General features: G+C 34.2%; 1 protein-coding gene across 11 annotated transcripts in view; it reads left to right on the plus strand.

The window, feature by feature from the left end:
- The window catches only part of FER (FER tyrosine kinase), a 615,744-nt gene that overhangs the window by 301,268 nt on the left and 296,865 nt on the right, over positions 1 to 17,611 (plus strand). For all 11 annotated transcript variants that reach the window (XR_005211344.1, XM_037800959.1, XM_037800960.1 and 8 more), the window contains one exon: positions 8,195 to 8,287. Coding sequence is in view for 10 of the 11 variants with exons in the window: in XM_037800959.1 (XP_037656887.1) it covers positions 8,195 to 8,287 (93 nt within the window). In the remaining variant the exon portion in view is untranslated. The remainder of the gene's footprint in view (positions 1 to 8,194; positions 8,288 to 17,611) is intronic.

A 17,611-nucleotide genomic window follows, 5' to 3' on the forward strand; every position in this document is an offset into this window, starting at 1 on the left:
GTTGTGTCAGCAGCTGGGTTCACATTAATGTTTAGTTATTTGCTTTTATAAAAATTTATTTTTATTTTAAAATGATGTAAAATATGTATGTGCTTCTAAAGTCAAATCTACAAAATAAGGTATATTCAAATAAGTCTAACATCTGTCCCTGACTTTTCCATCCTGTTTCCTCCCTCCACCTAAATAAACTTAAGAAAGCAAACAAATCGGTTTTCCTTTCCATGGTTTAAAAAAATTGGAAAATACATACATGTATATTTGTATTCTTTTCCTTTTTAGATTAATGGTAACATACTATATACCATTTTTCTCCTCTTTAAAAAAATATGTTTTGGAGATATTCCATAGTAGTATATAGAGAAATTCCTTATTTCTTTAAGCTACACAATTCTCTATTCTGTAAAGGTCCCAGACCCATATTGTTGGACATTGATTTGATTCTAATGTTTTGCTGTTACATATAATGTTTTGATAAATGGCCTTGTGAATACATAATTTTGACTTTTGTCAGTGCAGGACCTTGGGACAGAGTCCCCAAAGTGGGGTAGCTGAATAAAATGACAGGCAAATGTGGTTTTTCTACATTTTCAAACTCCTCTCCACAGAGGTGGCAACATTTTACCCTTTTACCTGCATTGAATAAGAGTACCTATTTCCCAATAGTCTCACCAATATAGTATGTTATTGAATTGTTAGAGTTTTGCCAATCTTATCTGATAAGTAAAAAAATACATCTCAATGTAGTTTTATTTTATTTATTTAATTTTTTGCGGTTTGAATGTTATGACTGAGGTTCTGCGTCTTTTCATGTGTTTGAGAGCCATTAGCATATTTTTTCTGTGGACTGTTATTTTCATCTCTGTAGTCCCTAGTTTTATGGAATTGTTGGCTCCTTTTGTCTCTATTTTAGAAACTCTTAAATATTAGGAATATTAACCTTTTGTCTGTGATATAAATTAAAAAATATTTTCCCCAGTTTCCCATTTGCCTTTTACTTCCCTTATGTTTTTGTTTTTTGCCATGCCGTTTAAAAAATTTGTATGTAGTCAAATTTATGAATATGTTTCCATATTGCCTCTGAATTTTGAATCATAGGAAAATTTTCTGTACTGCCAGTTTGTAGAGAAGTTCACTGATTTTTTTCTTCTAGTACTTGTACAATTTCATTTTTTTCCCGTTTGTATCTCATCCATTTGGAATTATCCCGATACATGGTGTGAAAAATGTATCCAGTAAGATCTTTCTCCATGTGGCTGTCAGGTTACTCCAAGTACAACTTTTCCTTATTGGTCTGAGACTCTGCTTTATTTTATGAAAATGTTCATATGCAATTGATTCTTTTTTTCTGGATTTTCTGTTCTTTTCCACTGGTTTTCTGTCTATTCATGTGCCAACACCTATTTGCTTTAATTTCAGAAGCTTTATAATGTGTTTTTATCTGGTTTAGCTACCAACTGCTCCTCTTTCCCACATTGCTCTTCTATTTTTAGGATTTTCCTGGATAGTCGTTTTTTTTTTTTTTTTTTTTCCCTAAAAGAGAACAACTTTATAATCAACTATCTGGCTCCAAAAAAATATCTGTGTTTGTGTGTGTGTGTGTGTGTGTCTGTGTGCGTGTGTATATGTTTAATTGGGGTTACACTAAATGTATAAATTAATTTAGGAGAAACATCTTTTTGATGTTGAGTATTTCTATACAAGAACATGATCTTTTTGTTTTTCCAAGCCTATTCTTGTATTTTTTTCCTCATATAAGCTATGGACATTACTAGTTACATTTATGCCAAGGTATATTTTCATATTGCTGTATAACTGCCTCCCAGTTTGAGCTCCTGTTCTTGGATTGGCGTTCATGTTGTCTGTTGACTCCCTGTTGATGATATGAGGCCTTTGCTGTTCTCAGGGTTATCAGATGCCTTGTTGTCTTCCCTCTGTTTCCTTTCACACAGACGTGGGTGGATACCACATTCGTCTTGAGCTAACAGTGGTTTATCTGTACTCTCACTTGTATTTTGACTTATGTGGGATTAATTTGCCAACTAGATTTGATTTTTATCTTTAACTTTTTGTTTAAATTCCCTGGTTGCTTTGTTTCTATGGGTGGGGGAGGGTTTTGGAGATTAAAAATGGATGCTGCTGCCATTGCCATCTATCCAGAATCCTCCAGATCTGTACCCTCACCTACCACAGTCATCTACCTCTTCTAGTGTGATTGTATATACTTCCCAGAGTTGTTGTGTGTCAGATAAGCTAGAGATATATTTAGTGAGGCATACACATGCCTCTATGAATTTGTCTGTATCTTCTTGCCTTTCCTTGTACATAGGGTTCCAGGTTAGGGCTACATTTTAGCCAGAAGGCAGTGTCATGGTTGGATTCCATTCTCTTTGGTTGGTGTTATGCCATACTTGATGTTATGTTCCTTGCCTGTCTTGCTTAAATTCTTCTCATCTTCTAAAGTAGATCCTGGATATCTTGGTAAAGGCCCTTTTGGATATGGCCTTTAGGTTTTCCCTAGTCTCCAAGTGGGACCTGCAAACATTTTCCCATTAATAATAATAGTAATAATTTGGATTTTGTGGGGAAAGCTGTATGATATGACAGGGAGAACATTGGACTGAAAGTTAAGATAACTTGTCTACAATTTATTAACTGTATTTTCCTAGATAAGTTATTAATTTCTTTGAGCCTTGGCTGCTGCTTCTCTAAAATAGGGATAAGAAAACCTGCCCTGAGTATGTCATCAGACTGCTTTAAGATCTAATGCATCAAAGGTAGTAACATTTTAATAGCTATTAAGTATGAGCATTCATATGGGAAGGGAGGGAGGGAAGGAGGAGAAAGGAAAGAAAAATGAGATTGAAAGAGGAGAGAGAAGGGAGGTATAGAAGCTTCTGTAAGAGGGACGTGTGCAGCTTATGCAGGGAATGTCAGAGGAAGTTTTTTGACCTGATCAAATAATTTGTTAAATAGAGCAATGAGCTTGAGAGTTTGTGAGGGTGTGGCTGAAGCTGATAAAGTGTCTTGATTACTACACATAGGGCCCCTAATGAAATACTACTTTACTATCATTACAATATGCTCCTTGTCTTATTATTTATTTATTAGTTTATGCAAAGAAGATAACATTTACTATCTTATTATTGTGCCTCTTAATTGTTTGAAAATCAGAATCTCAGTTAAGATGAGCTTTGATAATTTAGTTCATAATAGCAGTTTTTCACAAAACTGAAATTCACAAGTGGTTATTGAGTAAAGCTTATTAGCATTTAAACTGTTAAGTCAATGAAGTGCTTATCAGGAAACTGGTTGGTGTGCATCTTGCACTATTGAATAATTTATGAAAAAGAATGTCTTTAGCCATTTTGCTCACACAGTTGAGAAACACACCATTCGTATATATGGAACATGAATTGTACTGAAATATTGAACAGGTAGAGAGCTGATTGTTGTCTCCTGCTTTGGTCTTATTTCCTCAGAGAATCATCTCATTTAGGATATAGAATATAGAGAGAGTAAAGAATAAAGAAAGCAAGAAGAATGATGTTATGACATTTTACAGTGTAGAGCTCACTGAACTCTATTCTATTTTACTGTGGATTTTTTTTTAACATTGTTACTGTAAAACAAGATCTTAATAAACTTTTCAGATGTTCCTTTTGCACATTTGGTTTCCAGTTTCATTATTTCAGCATATTAAAATCCCTGTCTTAGCAAGGGGGCTGTCTTTCTTTTAAAAAATTCTTTTAATATGCAGTCACCAAGGAAAAAAGACAGCATGACAAACTAGGTTACTAGGCAGTGAATACTTCTAAAATGATTTGCTTTCAGTCAGAACCCATTTGCTAGAATAAATCACTTAGAAACTGTTTTAGTTCTTATATTCTATGCCCTGAAGGGGATAGAAACTAGGTATCCTTCATTCTCCCCAGCAAATCAACATCTGCAAGAGATTAAGTTACTTGTTTATCTATAAATGTTTTCCTATTATGAGGGACATACTGATGTTTACAGTATTTCATTTGCATATGGAGTCATCAACAGCATAGAGTTTTTTCAAAAGGCAGTCTTCTCTGGGGTTCTAATTTCCTTCTAGTTATTCCTTACAAAATCCTTCTGAATTTCGTGGTTGCTTTGCATATCAAGTTCTAAAGATATTTGGCACTCAGCTGGAATTTTGATCATGAATATTGTATTTTTCTTGATTCTTACTGCCTCTTAATATGAATAAAGATCTGACTGTTCTTATAGGGCCAAATAACCACTTTCATTGCTCCTTCCAAGAATTTTATTAGGTTGGATTTATTTACAGATGTCTGTGAGAAATAATATTTGATTATTATTTTAATGACCCATATTAACAAAAAGTATTCCAATGGCACTTTTCACTGTTGCTCACCCTTGCCATTTTGTCATGTTCTAAGGGCACCTCTGGCTGAATGTAAGACCCTCAGAGAAGTACTCTGATTGCCATCTTGATAAGGTGGAGCTCTTCAGTGGGGTTTTTATCAATGATCAGTATAAGCAAAGGATTGGGGAGTTAGGTAATAGGCATAGAATTTTTGAGATGAAGATATTATCTTCTCAAGAACCTTATTCTTTCTGCTTTAGTGCCCCCTTTTCGTGCCTTGCTTTGAGAACTGCTTTTTGGTTAGAGTGGTTAATTGGTAATTTACTAATGCATGTAGGTAGGCTGTCATCTGGAAGAGCTATTGAATTTTGCCAGAGTCACTCCAACCAGAGCTTCAGTTTTTGCTCCTTTATCTTTTTGCCTGTGCCTTAGTGGGCAGGGGATGGAAGGGACCCGAGAACCTCTTTCTTACTGCAGTTTGCAAGTTCTAATGAAGAATACACACACACACACACATAGAGAGGAGCGGGGGAAAGGTAGACCCTGCCTCATTTAATTTTAAAATAATGAAAGACTATTCTTAGATGTGGAACTGATAATGAATCTTGGATTTTTCTTGCAAGATAGGTTTATGGCTGTCCTTACAGCATTTTTCTGGACATCTCATTAGAATGCAGTTATTATTTCCTATCTTCCCTTTCCCCACTTCATCATCCCCTGAATATTTCTGTAAGGGATTGTCTTTTTGCCAGAACTAATCCGTATGTCTCCTTTATTAAGACGTGTAAAATTAGCATATCATCACCCACCTTGGCAAGCCTGAAGGCAAAATTAGGCACTGTATCATGGTAATGAAAGGAATCCTTTTTTTTTTTTTTAATTTTAATTTTTTTAAGTAGCCTTTTAATTCATTGATGCAAAATCAACCTGTCAGTGAATTCAGTGCAGTCTAATGTGTTATTAGGTAGACTGGAAATTAAAGCTGATTTGTAGTGCTACATTGACAGGCTTTGGCAAATGCATTTCACGTTTTATTTGTGGAATTCTTGGCACCAAGTGAGTTGACACAGGTTAAAATGTTTTATAAGCCCTATTTGCGTTTTCATTATTCCTATATATGAAACTTTAGCTCTACTTATTATTTCTGATAATGCATTTTTTATGTCAGCCTATCTAAAGATTACTTTTAAATGAAAGGGTGCTTTCACTAATTCTATGCCTTTGAACACACAATATATTATCATTTATAACTGTAATATAAGAGAAGCAGTTTTTGAAATCTTATTTACTTCACATCTGGACCCATCCATTAGCCTTACTGATATGACAGATTGGTTTTTCTTAAATCATATTTTTTGTTATAGAATATAATATATATGTACATAAAAGTGATAACTTTCCAAGTGTAATTATATCAAGTAGTTAGCAAATTTCAAAGAATGTTAGAGGTTACAGTACCACAGTTTCAGTTATTTCCTTATTGTGAAATATAACATAAATGCAAAAAAGGTAGTATCTTTTAAAGTATGATTTAACAAGTAGTTATATAGAAAATTTCCAAAAATGTTGAGTTACAATACTGTAATTTCAGTTATTTCCTTATTGTGAAATATATATACAAAAAGGTGATACTTTCATGGGTTTTGAGGGAAGTGGTTCTCTTTCCATTTCTAGGGTTTGATGCTCAAGAATATAACTTGAGGAGAGTTATTTTACCATCCCAATGAGTATATTACATCATATACGTATGAAATGTTTTCTGACACTTAAAAACTCTCCCCTGCGTTTTCTGCTTTTCTTCTTTACCTCCTGTACAGTTTTCAGTTTTGTTTTCATAGTACTCCTACTTTGGGACCAGACTCCCTCTAGTAGTTTAAGACCAGTGACTCAGAGGAGAAGCCTAAATTCATAGTATAAATGCCTGTTGCTTTCTTGTGAACCTTTCACTGCAAAGCAGGTGTGGTGAGCACTTGCATCTGATCTCCCTGACAGCAGGAGCAGCAGTGAGGTCAACAGCTACTCCCACAGTCACACAGAGTTGGGGGAGAGGTCCCCAAAGGAATAAGGAAAAGGGTAAATTGGGCTTAGGAAAAAATTATAGCCACTCCAGTACTCTCCAACATGCGTGCTTTACGCCATCATAATACAGTTCTTTATAAATCTAATTACAAAACAACTGCTGTATATACCCTGCTCCCCACTATTCCATTCTCTATGTACTGGCTGTACCTTTTATCAGTTTTTACCTTCTCAATTTTTTTTTTTTTTTTTTTTTTAAATTTCAAAAGATTTCTCAAGCATCAGGAATAGTTAAAAAAAAAAAGGTAGAAAGAGAAAGTACTTGAGTTGAGGATGGGCATGCTTTAAAGAAAGATCATTATACTAAGTACTTCAGTACTTCAAGGCTATAATTTCTTCAGCACTTCTTGTGGCTCAGTTACAGTGATTAAGACTACAGAACACATGCTCATATTCCTAAGGTGGTGACCATTTGTTTTATGATAAATATTTATTTTCTAAAGTTAAATTTTTAAAAATATGTACATACTTCTAAATTGTTAATTTTTATCGGATGTAGTAATGTAAGCATTCTTTGAGGAAGGTTTCTATTATTTGTTTCAAATTGAGGTATAGATAGTGATTTATGTAAGGTCATAGCAAGTTAGTAAAGTAGTGATGATGATAAAGAAGAACCTGAGATCATGTATTTTGTTGGAAAGTTATCCTAAGATTATTTGAAATTATTAATACTTATATGTTTGTAGAATAATCAGAAATACAGCAATGGAAAAAATACAGTGTTTACTGGGCAGCATGTGACCAAGAATGTTTGCATTTACTGTGTATAGAGGCATAGCCTAGATACTGGACACAAGGAAACAAAGGATGTTATTTGTGGCCTGGTTTAGTTGTTTTCCTTTGACAAGTATAACTGAGAATCTCTACCTATGGAAGACATATAAATACTGCATTTGACAATAGGAGCTCTGGTTCTTTTGTCTACTGCTGATTAATAGTTGATATGTAGTTATTATTGGAATTACACCAAGGCTTCCATTACAGATCTTCACACTTGAATTGAAATTGTTCTGCTTACCTCTTAGTTCTCATTTTTGTTCTCCTACTTGCCCTTCTTTTCTACCCTTCCCTCATTCACTAATGGTTGTAAAATGTTTGTAAAGATTTGAAATTTTAAGGAAAAGTCTCCCTCAATTGTGGTATCCAATATTTATAAATATACATTCTGTAACAAATAGCAATCTGGATTGACTTTTCTTTGTGGTAAAAGAAAAGTTCATCTTATTTTAACTACTCACTCCTTAGCACCACAGCTGCCTTTGTTGTTGTTGTCATCATCATCACCATCAAGTGTATCTTTGGGACACTTCCTAGATATTTAAGTAGAATTCACTTTGAAAAATGGGTACTATGTAATTCTCCTCCTGTATTTTCCCTGTTATTTGTATCTCTCTTAAAATCCCTCAATAATCGAAGTGCTGTATGAAATCTTCTATGTTACTTCTAGCTTGGCTTTTTTCCCCCTCTATATGTTCTTTAATACTTTGTTTACAATGAATTTCCTTTTCATTTCTTGCTTTTTCTCATACCATGAATTTCTATTCCTTTGTAATTTTTCCCCAAATTAAACATTTATTGAGAGTCCAGGAAACTAAAATGCTGTAGAATTATATTTTTTTGGTTGTTTGTCATCCTAATTTCAAGTTTACTTTTTATCTAGTTGGAGGACATGATGAACAAGCTATAGATAAATAAGTATCTAGCATAACGTACATATATCAAGTAGTTTATTATTGCTGAAGGCTTGTTTCTTAATCTCTACAGGAAAGAAAGGAGAAGTTATCCAAATTTGAGTCTCTTCGTCATTCAATTGCTGGAATAATTAGGTCTCCAAAATCTGCACTGGGCTCTTCAGCAGTAAGTAGGGTTATCTTTTTAAGTTCTATTGAAATTATTCATTGTCTAGCTCCTTTCTAATATATGCTTAAATAGTATACCTAAATTTGTCCTCACAACTAGAAAAATAAGTGCTTGATTTTAATTTTAGTGTGTGTATGAATCTGTGCATGTTTATATATAGTAGAGCCCCATGTAACATTGGTGTAATGAGGAAGGAAATAAACTGGTATTACAGACATCCTGTACCATATTCAGATAATTACTGGGGACCTTTTATGCATTTTAGCCTTAATAGAAGAGTAGTATGAACAAATTTCTTTCTAGTAAAACATTTTTATAGTAGGAATTACAGTATATGTTTTTTCTTTTTTTTTAGGAAAAACTGTATTATCATTTTTTATTTCAAATACAAGAGCCAGGTGTGCAGTTGCCTGGGACAGGTGGTGGGCCAAACCCTGGGTAGAAGCAGGTTATTTATTTATTTTTTAAAATTCGGTTTTAATGAGATATAGTCACATACCACACTATCATCCACAGTGTACAATCAACTATTCCCAGTGCCATCATATAGTTGTGCATGAACATTTTCCTTACTCCAAAAAAATAAAAATAAAAGTAAAAAAGAACACCCAAAGCATTCCATTCCCCCATCCCACCCTGTTTTTCATTTAGTTTTTGTCTGCATTTTCCTACTCATCTGTCCATAACACTGGATAAAGGGAGAGTGAGCCACAAGATTTTCACAGTCACACCGTCACACCATGTAAGCTACATAGTTATACAGTCGCCTTCAAGAATCAAGGTTACTGGGCTGCAGTTCAACAGTTTCAGGTATTTCCTTATAGCTATTCCATACACGAAAAACTAAGAAAGGATATCTATATAGTGCATAAGAATGCCCTCGAGAGTGACCTCTCGACACCATTTGAAATCTCTCAGCTGCTGAAATTTTTTTTTCATTTCTGTTACCCCTTTTGATCAAGAAGATTTTCTCCATCCCACAATGCTGGGTCTAGGCTCATCCCCAGGAGTCATGTCCCATGTTGTCAGGGAGATTTACACCCTTGGGAGTCATGTCCCATGTACGGGGGAGGGCAGTGAGTTAACCTGTCAAGTGGGCTGAAAGAGAGAGAGAGAGACCACCTCTGAGAAAAAAAGTTTCTCTGGGATGACTTTGAGGCACAATTTTAAGTAGGTTTAGCCTCTCCTTTGCAGTAACAAACTTCATAAGGGCAAGCCACAAGATCGAGGGCTTGGCCTACTAAATTGTTAGTCCTCAATGTTTGTGAGTGTATCAGTTATAACCCAGGTGGGGATGTGTCCCCAGTTCCTTAGGGGGGCCCTGCAAATATATTTTTATTCTCTATCCTAATTACTATGGGATATATTGGAATTTCAGACTAGCCTATACAAACCTACCAGATCTCACCTCCTATTCAAAGTTCCATGTAATTATGCTATTTGAATAAAATGACTGTACAAGTTAAATTATTTAGTAAGCTGTAGAAAATATAGATCCTGTACCAAATAAACATCTCTTCCCTTGGTCTCATACAGAAGTTGAAGTTTTAAAACACAGTCAGTATTGTCCTTTACACTTTGTCTGATTTGCCTTAGTCCTAACCAGATCTGCTTCATTCATATCTCTAATTGAAGTCTGAACTCTTTTTCAGCTTTTTTATCAGTTGGTGTATGAGATAATACTGACATTCATAGCTGCCAAGCTCTAGCTCTGAGTTTTCATGTGTCACACAGATACCAAAGTTCCAGAGACCAACCAGGTCATATACAAAGAGCTCAGGATCTCAGCATGTGGAGATAACAATTACCACTCAGGAGTAGATGTGACCACTGTAATAGCTTACAATCTAGGGACCATTACAATAAGCATTCCCTTGATAACCTGTGCTCTTAGAATCAATTCTCAGAGTTTACCCATTATAGGTAGTCCATATTAGTGAGGCATTACAATGTTTGTCTTTTTGTTTCTGGCATACTTTACTTTCAGAGCTATCCTCAAGATCTGTTCATCTAGTTGTGGGTCTCACAGCTTCATTCCTTCTTGCAGCTGCTCAGTATTCTATTGTATACACACACCACAGTTCACCATTCTGATGTACCGTTAGGCCACCTCCATCCATTGCAAATCGTGAATACTGCCTCCATGAACACAAGTGTGCAAATGTCCATTCGTGTCCCTGCTCTCAGATCTTCCAAGTATGTACCCCATAATGAAGTTGTAGGACCTTATGGCACCCACATACTTAGGTTCTTGTGGAACCACCACACTATCCTCCAGGTGGTCTACACCATTCTACTTCCCCACTAACAGTAAAAATACATCCCTTTCTCTGTGTTTTCTCCAACAATTGTATCCCTCCATTTATATTTTTCCCTGCAATTTTATAGAGATATACTCACATCCACAGTCCACAGTCAATTGTTCACAGCATCATCATATAGTTTTGCATTCATCACCACATCAACACTTGAACATATTCATTACTCCAAAAAAAAGGAAAAAAAATAATAGAAAAGATAAAAAAAATTACAATGCAATACAATAATGACGTCCGACAACATATCACTCCCTTATATCCCCCTCTTATAGACATTTAGCTTTGGTATATTGCCTTTGTTACATTTAATGGAAACATATTACAATGTTACTGTTAACCATAGAGTCCAGGTCTTTTGTGGCCTTGATTAAGTTTATTCCTAAATACTGATTCTTTTCGTTGCTATTGTAAATGGAATTTTTTTCTTGATTTCCTCCTCTTGATGCACATTACTTGTGTATAGGAACACTACAGATTTTTGCATGTTGATCATGTAGCCAGCCACTTTGCTGTAATCATTGATTAGTTCTAGTAGCTTTGCTGTAGGTTTTTCTGGATTTTCTGCATAGAGAATCGTGTCATCTGCAAAGAGTGAAAGTTTTTCTTCTTCCTCTCGAATTTGGATGCCTTTTATTTCTTTTTCTTGCCTAATTGCTCTAGCTAGAACTTCTAGCACAATATTGAGTAACAATGGTGACTGTGGACATCCCTGTCTTGTTTCTGATGTTAGAGGGAAAGCTTTCAGTCTCTTCCCATTGAGGATGGTGTTAGCTGTGGGTATTTCATATATTGCCTTTATCATATTGAGAAAGGTCCCTTCTATTCCTATTCTTTGAAATGTTTTCATCAAGAAAAATAAGTTTAGCAGTTTATGATGAAGACGAAGTGGCCCAGTCTTATTTAGGAAAAGAAAATGCTGCCTAACTATGGATTATTTAAGTGTCCATTCATATTTTGAATTATCTGCTATAAATCCTTTTTGTTAATGAAGTCATACTTTATTAATTTCAAATCTATATATTAAATTACTTAATAAACTTTTTATATTATATATTATTACAAATTAATAAAACATTTTTGGACAGTTTTAGATATAAAGAAAAATTACAAATATGGTATAGACAGTTCCTGTATACTCTGCACCCGTTATTATTCTTTTTTAAAACTTTTTTATTTGAAATAATTTCAAACTTAGAGGCAAATTGCAAAAATAATACAAAGACAATACAGAGAACTCCCGTATACTTCCTACTCAGTTAACTAGATTTGCCAACCTTTAATATTTGTCACATTTGCTATATCATTCTCTCTCTCCCTGTCTCTCTGCTTGCCTCCCTGTCTTCTTTTATCTATCTTTCCATTTTCTAAATATTTGAGAGTTGATTGTGTTTATAATCCTCCTTTAACATACAATACTTCCTTGTATATTTCTGAAGAACAAGGATATTCACTTCCGTAACCATATTAAGTACAGTTACCAAGTTCAAGATATTTAACATTGATATAAAGCAAACATTTATAGTACCATATCCAGTCCAGGATCACGTATCACATGTTAATTGTCATTATCTCTTTAGTCTCTCTTTCTTGTTTATTTCTTTAACATATATATGACCTAAAATTTCTCCTTTTAAGCACATTCTCATATGTAATTCAATGCTGTTAATTACATTTATAATATTGTTCTACCATCACCACCATCCATTATCAAAACTTTACAATCAACCTCAATAGAAATTCTGTACAATTTAAGCATCAGTTCCTCATTCCATACCTCAAACCCCTACCCTGGTAAGCTATATTCTACATTCTAACTCTGAGTTGGCTAATTCTAAATATTTCGTATCAGTGAGATCATACAATATTTATCCTTTTGTGCCTGGCTTATTTCCCTCAACATGATGTCTTCAAGCTTCATGTATGTTGTCTGCATGCATCAGAACTTCACTCTTTTTCAATAGTGAATAATATTCCATTGTATGTGTTACCACATTTTGTTTATCCATTCCCTGGTTGTGTCTATCTTTTGTCAATTGTGGATAAAACCACTATGAATATCAGAGTGAAAATGTTTGAGTCTGTTCTGTCAATTATTTTGGATACATACTTTAGTATGTAGTAGTGGGATTGCCAAGTCATATAAAAATTCTGTACCTAGCTTTCTGAGAAACTTCCAAACTGTTTTACACTGAGGCTGCATCATTTTACATTCCCCCCACCGAGTGAGTGTTCCTGTTGCTCTGCATCTTTTCCAACACTTGTGTTCTGGTTTGCTAATGCTGCTGTTACAGAAAATACCAGAGATGGATTGGCTTTTATAAAGGGGGTTTATTTGGCTACAAATTTACAGTCTGAAGGCCATGAAAATGTCCAAATTAAGGCATCAGCTCATGTATACCTTCACCAAAGGAAGGCCAATGGATCTGGAAAACCTGTTAGCTGGGAAGGCATGTGGCTGGCATCTGCTGATCTTAGTGTGTATTCCATTTCCTCTCTCAGCTCCTGTGCTGTCTTCAAAATGTTTCTCTTGGGGTATTTTGTCTTCTCTTAGCTTCTCCAGAGCAAACTCTGGGCTAGCATCTCCGAATTGTCGGCAAAAGTCTGCTTTCAACAGCCGTTTCCAAAATGTCTCTTACAGCTGCTCTCCAAAATGTCACTCTCAGCTTCTCTGAGGTGCTTCTGATTGTGAGCTTTTTTATAGGACTCCAGTGATTAAATCAAGACCCACTCTGAATGGGCGGACCTCTGTCTCCATGGAAATAATTTAATGAAACTGTTGGTTGAGTCACATCTCCATGGAAATACTCAAAGGATTCCAGTCTAATCAACACTAATACGTCTGCCCCCATAAGATTGCATTAAACAGCATGGCATGTTGGGAGAAATAATACATCCAAACTAGCACAACTTGTAATTTTCCATTTTTTTTTAAATAGTAACTAGTGGTTGTGAAATGGTATCTCGTTGTGGTTTTAATTTACGTTTTCCTAATGGCCAATGATATTGAGCATATTTTCATGTGCTTTTTTAGCCATTTGTATATCTTCTTTGGAGAAATTTCTATTCATGTCTTTTGCCCATTTTTAAATTGGGTTGTCATTTTGTTGTTGAGTTTTAGGAATTCTTTATATATTCTAGATATTAAACCCTTATCGAATATGTGGTTTTCAGTTATTTTCTACCATTGAGTAAGTTGTCTTTTCACTTTCATGATAAAGTCCTTTTATGTGCAAAAGTGTTTTTTTTTTGTTTTTTTTGTTTTTTAATTTTGTTGAGGTTTTATCTGTTTTTTTTTTCTTTTGTCACTTGTGCTTTGGGTATAAAGTCTAAGAAACCACTGCCTACCACAAGATCCTGAAGATTCTTCCCTACATTTTCTTCTAGGAGTCTTGATAGTCCTGATTCTTATATTTAGGTCTTTGATCCATTTTGAGTTAATTTTTGTATATGGTGTGAGGTAGGGAGTCCTACCTCCTTCTTTTACAAATGGAGATCCAGTTTTCCTAGCACCATTTGTTGAAGAACAAATTGAGTGGACTTGGCCATATTTATAAGGGTTTATGTCTGAACTCTAAATTCAATTCAATTGGTATATGTATCTATACTTGTACCAGTGCCATGCTGCTTTGACCACTGTAGCTTTGTAATAAGTTTTAAAGTCAGAAATTTTGATTCCTCCAACTTTGTTCTTTTCTTCAAGATGTTTTTGGCTTACCCTTCCAAATGAATTGGATGATTGGCATTTCATTTCATTTATGAAAAGTAGGCTGTTGGCATTTTGATTGGGATTGTGTTGAATCTATAAATCATTTTGGGCAGAATTGACATCTTAACAATATTCAGTTTTCCAGCCCATGAGCATAGAATCTCCTTCTGTTTATTTAGATCTTTTGTGATTTTTTTTTTAGCAAAATTTTGTTCTTTTCTATGTATAAGCCCTTTGCATCCTTAGTTAAATTTACTCCTAGATATTTGATTCTTTTAATTACTATTTTAAATAGAATTTTTTCTCAAGTTCCTCAGATTGCTTATTACTAGTGTATAGAAACACTACTGATTTTTGCATGTTGATCTTATACCCTGCCACTTTGCTGAATTCGTTTATTAGCTTTAGTGGCTTTTTTGTAGATTTTTCATGATTTTTCTAGATATAAGATTATGTTATCTGCAAGTAGGGAAATTTTTACTTCTTCTTTTCCAACTTGGATACCTTTTCTTTGTTTCTTTGTTCCCATCCCCCCCACCCCCACCTCCTAACTGTTCTAGCTAGAACTTCCAATACAATGTTGAATGAAAGTGGTGACAGTGGGCACCCTTGTCTTATTCTAGGTCTTACAGAGAAAGCGTTCAGTCTTTCATCATTGAGAATGATGTTAACTGTGGGTTTTTCATATATGACCTTTATCATGTTGAGAAAGTTTCCTTCTATTCCTATTTTTTGAAGTATTTTTTAATCAAGAAATGATACTGAATTTTATCATGCTTTTTCTGCATCAATTGAGATGATCTTGTCTTTTTTTCCCATAGTTTTGTGATTGTGGTATATTACATTAATTGATTTTCTTAGGTTGAACCACCCTGGCAAACCAGGGAGAAATCCCACTTGATTAAGGTATACAATCCTTTTCATGTTCTGGTGGGTTTTATTTGCTAGTATTTTGTTGAGGATTTTTGCACCTATACTCATAAACGAAATTGGTTTATAATTTTCTTTTCTTTTTTTTTTTTTGCAGTATCTTTATCTGACTCTGGAATCAGGATGTTCTTGGGCTCCTAGAATGAGTTAGGGAGTGTTCCCTCCTGTTCAATTTTTTTTGGAAGAGGTTGAGCTGGATTGGTATTAATTCTTCGTGGCATATTTGTTAGAATTCACCCGTGAGTCCATCTGTTAACTGAGATTATCTTTGTTTGGAGGTTTTTGATGACTGATTCAATCACTTTTTTTTGGTCTGTTGATATCTTCTATTTCTTCTAGAGTCAGTATAGGTTGTTGGTGTGTTTCTATGAATTTGTCCATTTCATCTAGATTGCCTAATTGTTGGCATACTGTTGTTCATAGTATCATCTTATGATACTTTTTATTTCTGTGGGGTCAGTAGGAATGTCTCCCCTCTCATTTTTATTTTATTTATTTGAGTCTCCTCTCTTTTTCCCTTTGTCAATCTAGTGAAATCTTTGTCAGTTTTACAGACAAACTTTGGTTTTGTTGATTCTCTCTATTGTTTTTTACTCTCTATTTCATTTATTTCTGCTCTAATCTTTTATTTCTTTCCTTTCTGCTTGCCCTGGGTTTAATTTGATGTTCTTTTTCTAGTCCCTCCAGGTGTGCAGTTAGGTCTTTGATTTTAGCTCTTTCTTCTTTTTTAATGTAAGCATTTATTTAGGGCTATAAATTTTCTTCTCAGCCCTGCCTTTACTGCATCCTGTAAGTTTTGATATATGTTCTTGTTTTTATTCATCTTGATATTTACTTATCCCCTTGTAATTTCTCCTTTGACACATCAATTGTTTAAGAATGTTGTTATTTAACTTTCATATGTTTGTGGACTTTCTAGTTCTCTGTTATTGATTTCCAGCTTCATTCCATTGTGGTCAAAGAAGATACTTTGTATAATTTCAATCTTTTAAATTTATGGAGACTTGTTTTATGACTCAGTATGTGGTCTGTCCTGGAGAATGATCCATGTGCACTTGAGAAGAATGTATATCTTGATGTTTTTGGGTACAATGTTCTATATATGTCTGTTAGGTCTAGTTCATATATTATATTATTCAAATTCTGTTTCCTTGTTGATCTTCTGTCGTTATTTTCTATTGATGCGCATGGTGTATTGAAGTCTCCAACTATTTTTGCAGAAGTGTGTATTTTTCCCTTCAGTTTTGCCATTGTTTGCTTCATGTATTTTGGCCACCATGCATAAATATTCATGAATGTTATGTCTAATTGGTGGATTGACCCTTTTATTAACATATAGTGTCCTTCTTTGTCTCTTTTAACTGCTTTTGACTGAAAGTCTATTTTGTGTGATACTAGTATAGGTAACCCAGCTTTTTTTAGTTACAATTTGCATGGATTATCTTTTTCTATCCTTTCACTTTCACATATTTGTGTCTCTGGTCCTAAGGTGAGTTTCTTATAAACAACATATAGTTGAGTTGTGTGTTTTTATCCATTCTGCCCATCTGTGTCTTTCGGTTTAGGTTTTTAATGCATTACATTCAATGTTATTATTGTAAAGGCAGTACTTAGTTCAGCCCTTTTGTCCTTTGCTTTTTATGTCATATCTTTTTTGTCTCTCTTTTCCTTTTTTTTTTTTTTTTTGCAACCTCTTTTTCTGTATAGTTGTACTTTTCTCATGTGTCTGATTCCTTGCTTGTTTCTTTTTCTATGTATTTTTAAAATGCTTTCTTTGTGGTAACCTTGGGGTTTGTGTTACACAACACACCAAGGACAATTTTTCTCCACAATAAATAAAGAAAAAAATTTTAATTATTATAAAGTATTTTTTCCTTTAAAAGCTTTCAGAAGCCTTGCAAAGTTATAAGTATTTATATATATTTTTTATTTAGATATATGTCACAAAACATGAAATTCATCATTTTAAGGTTTCCACTTAGTGTTTTTTGTACTTTTTAGTGTACTGTACAACTGTCCTCATCATCAAATTACAAAACATTTCCATCCTCAGAACAAAACCTTATGTCTATTCATTGTTACTCACAGTTCCCCCTCCCTCCTTCTTCTGTCCAATATTGATTTACTTTATGTCCCTGTGGATGTATATATTCTTGACATTTCCCATAAATGGAATCAGAATATATGTCCTTGTGTGTCTAGTTTCTTTCACTAAGCATGATGTTTTCAAGGTTCCTCCATGTTGTAGCATAGGATAGTAGTTCATTCTTTCCTTTTTTTGAGTTAATAATATTCCATTGGATGGATATATCACATTTTATTTATCCATTCATCAGATGATGGCTATTTGGGTTATTTCCACCTTTT

Source organism: Choloepus didactylus, chromosome 13 (genome assembly GCF_015220235.1).
Source record: "Choloepus didactylus isolate mChoDid1 chromosome 13, mChoDid1.pri, whole genome shotgun sequence".
NCBI classification, from domain to species: domain Eukaryota; kingdom Metazoa; phylum Chordata; class Mammalia; order Pilosa; family Megalonychidae; genus Choloepus; species Choloepus didactylus.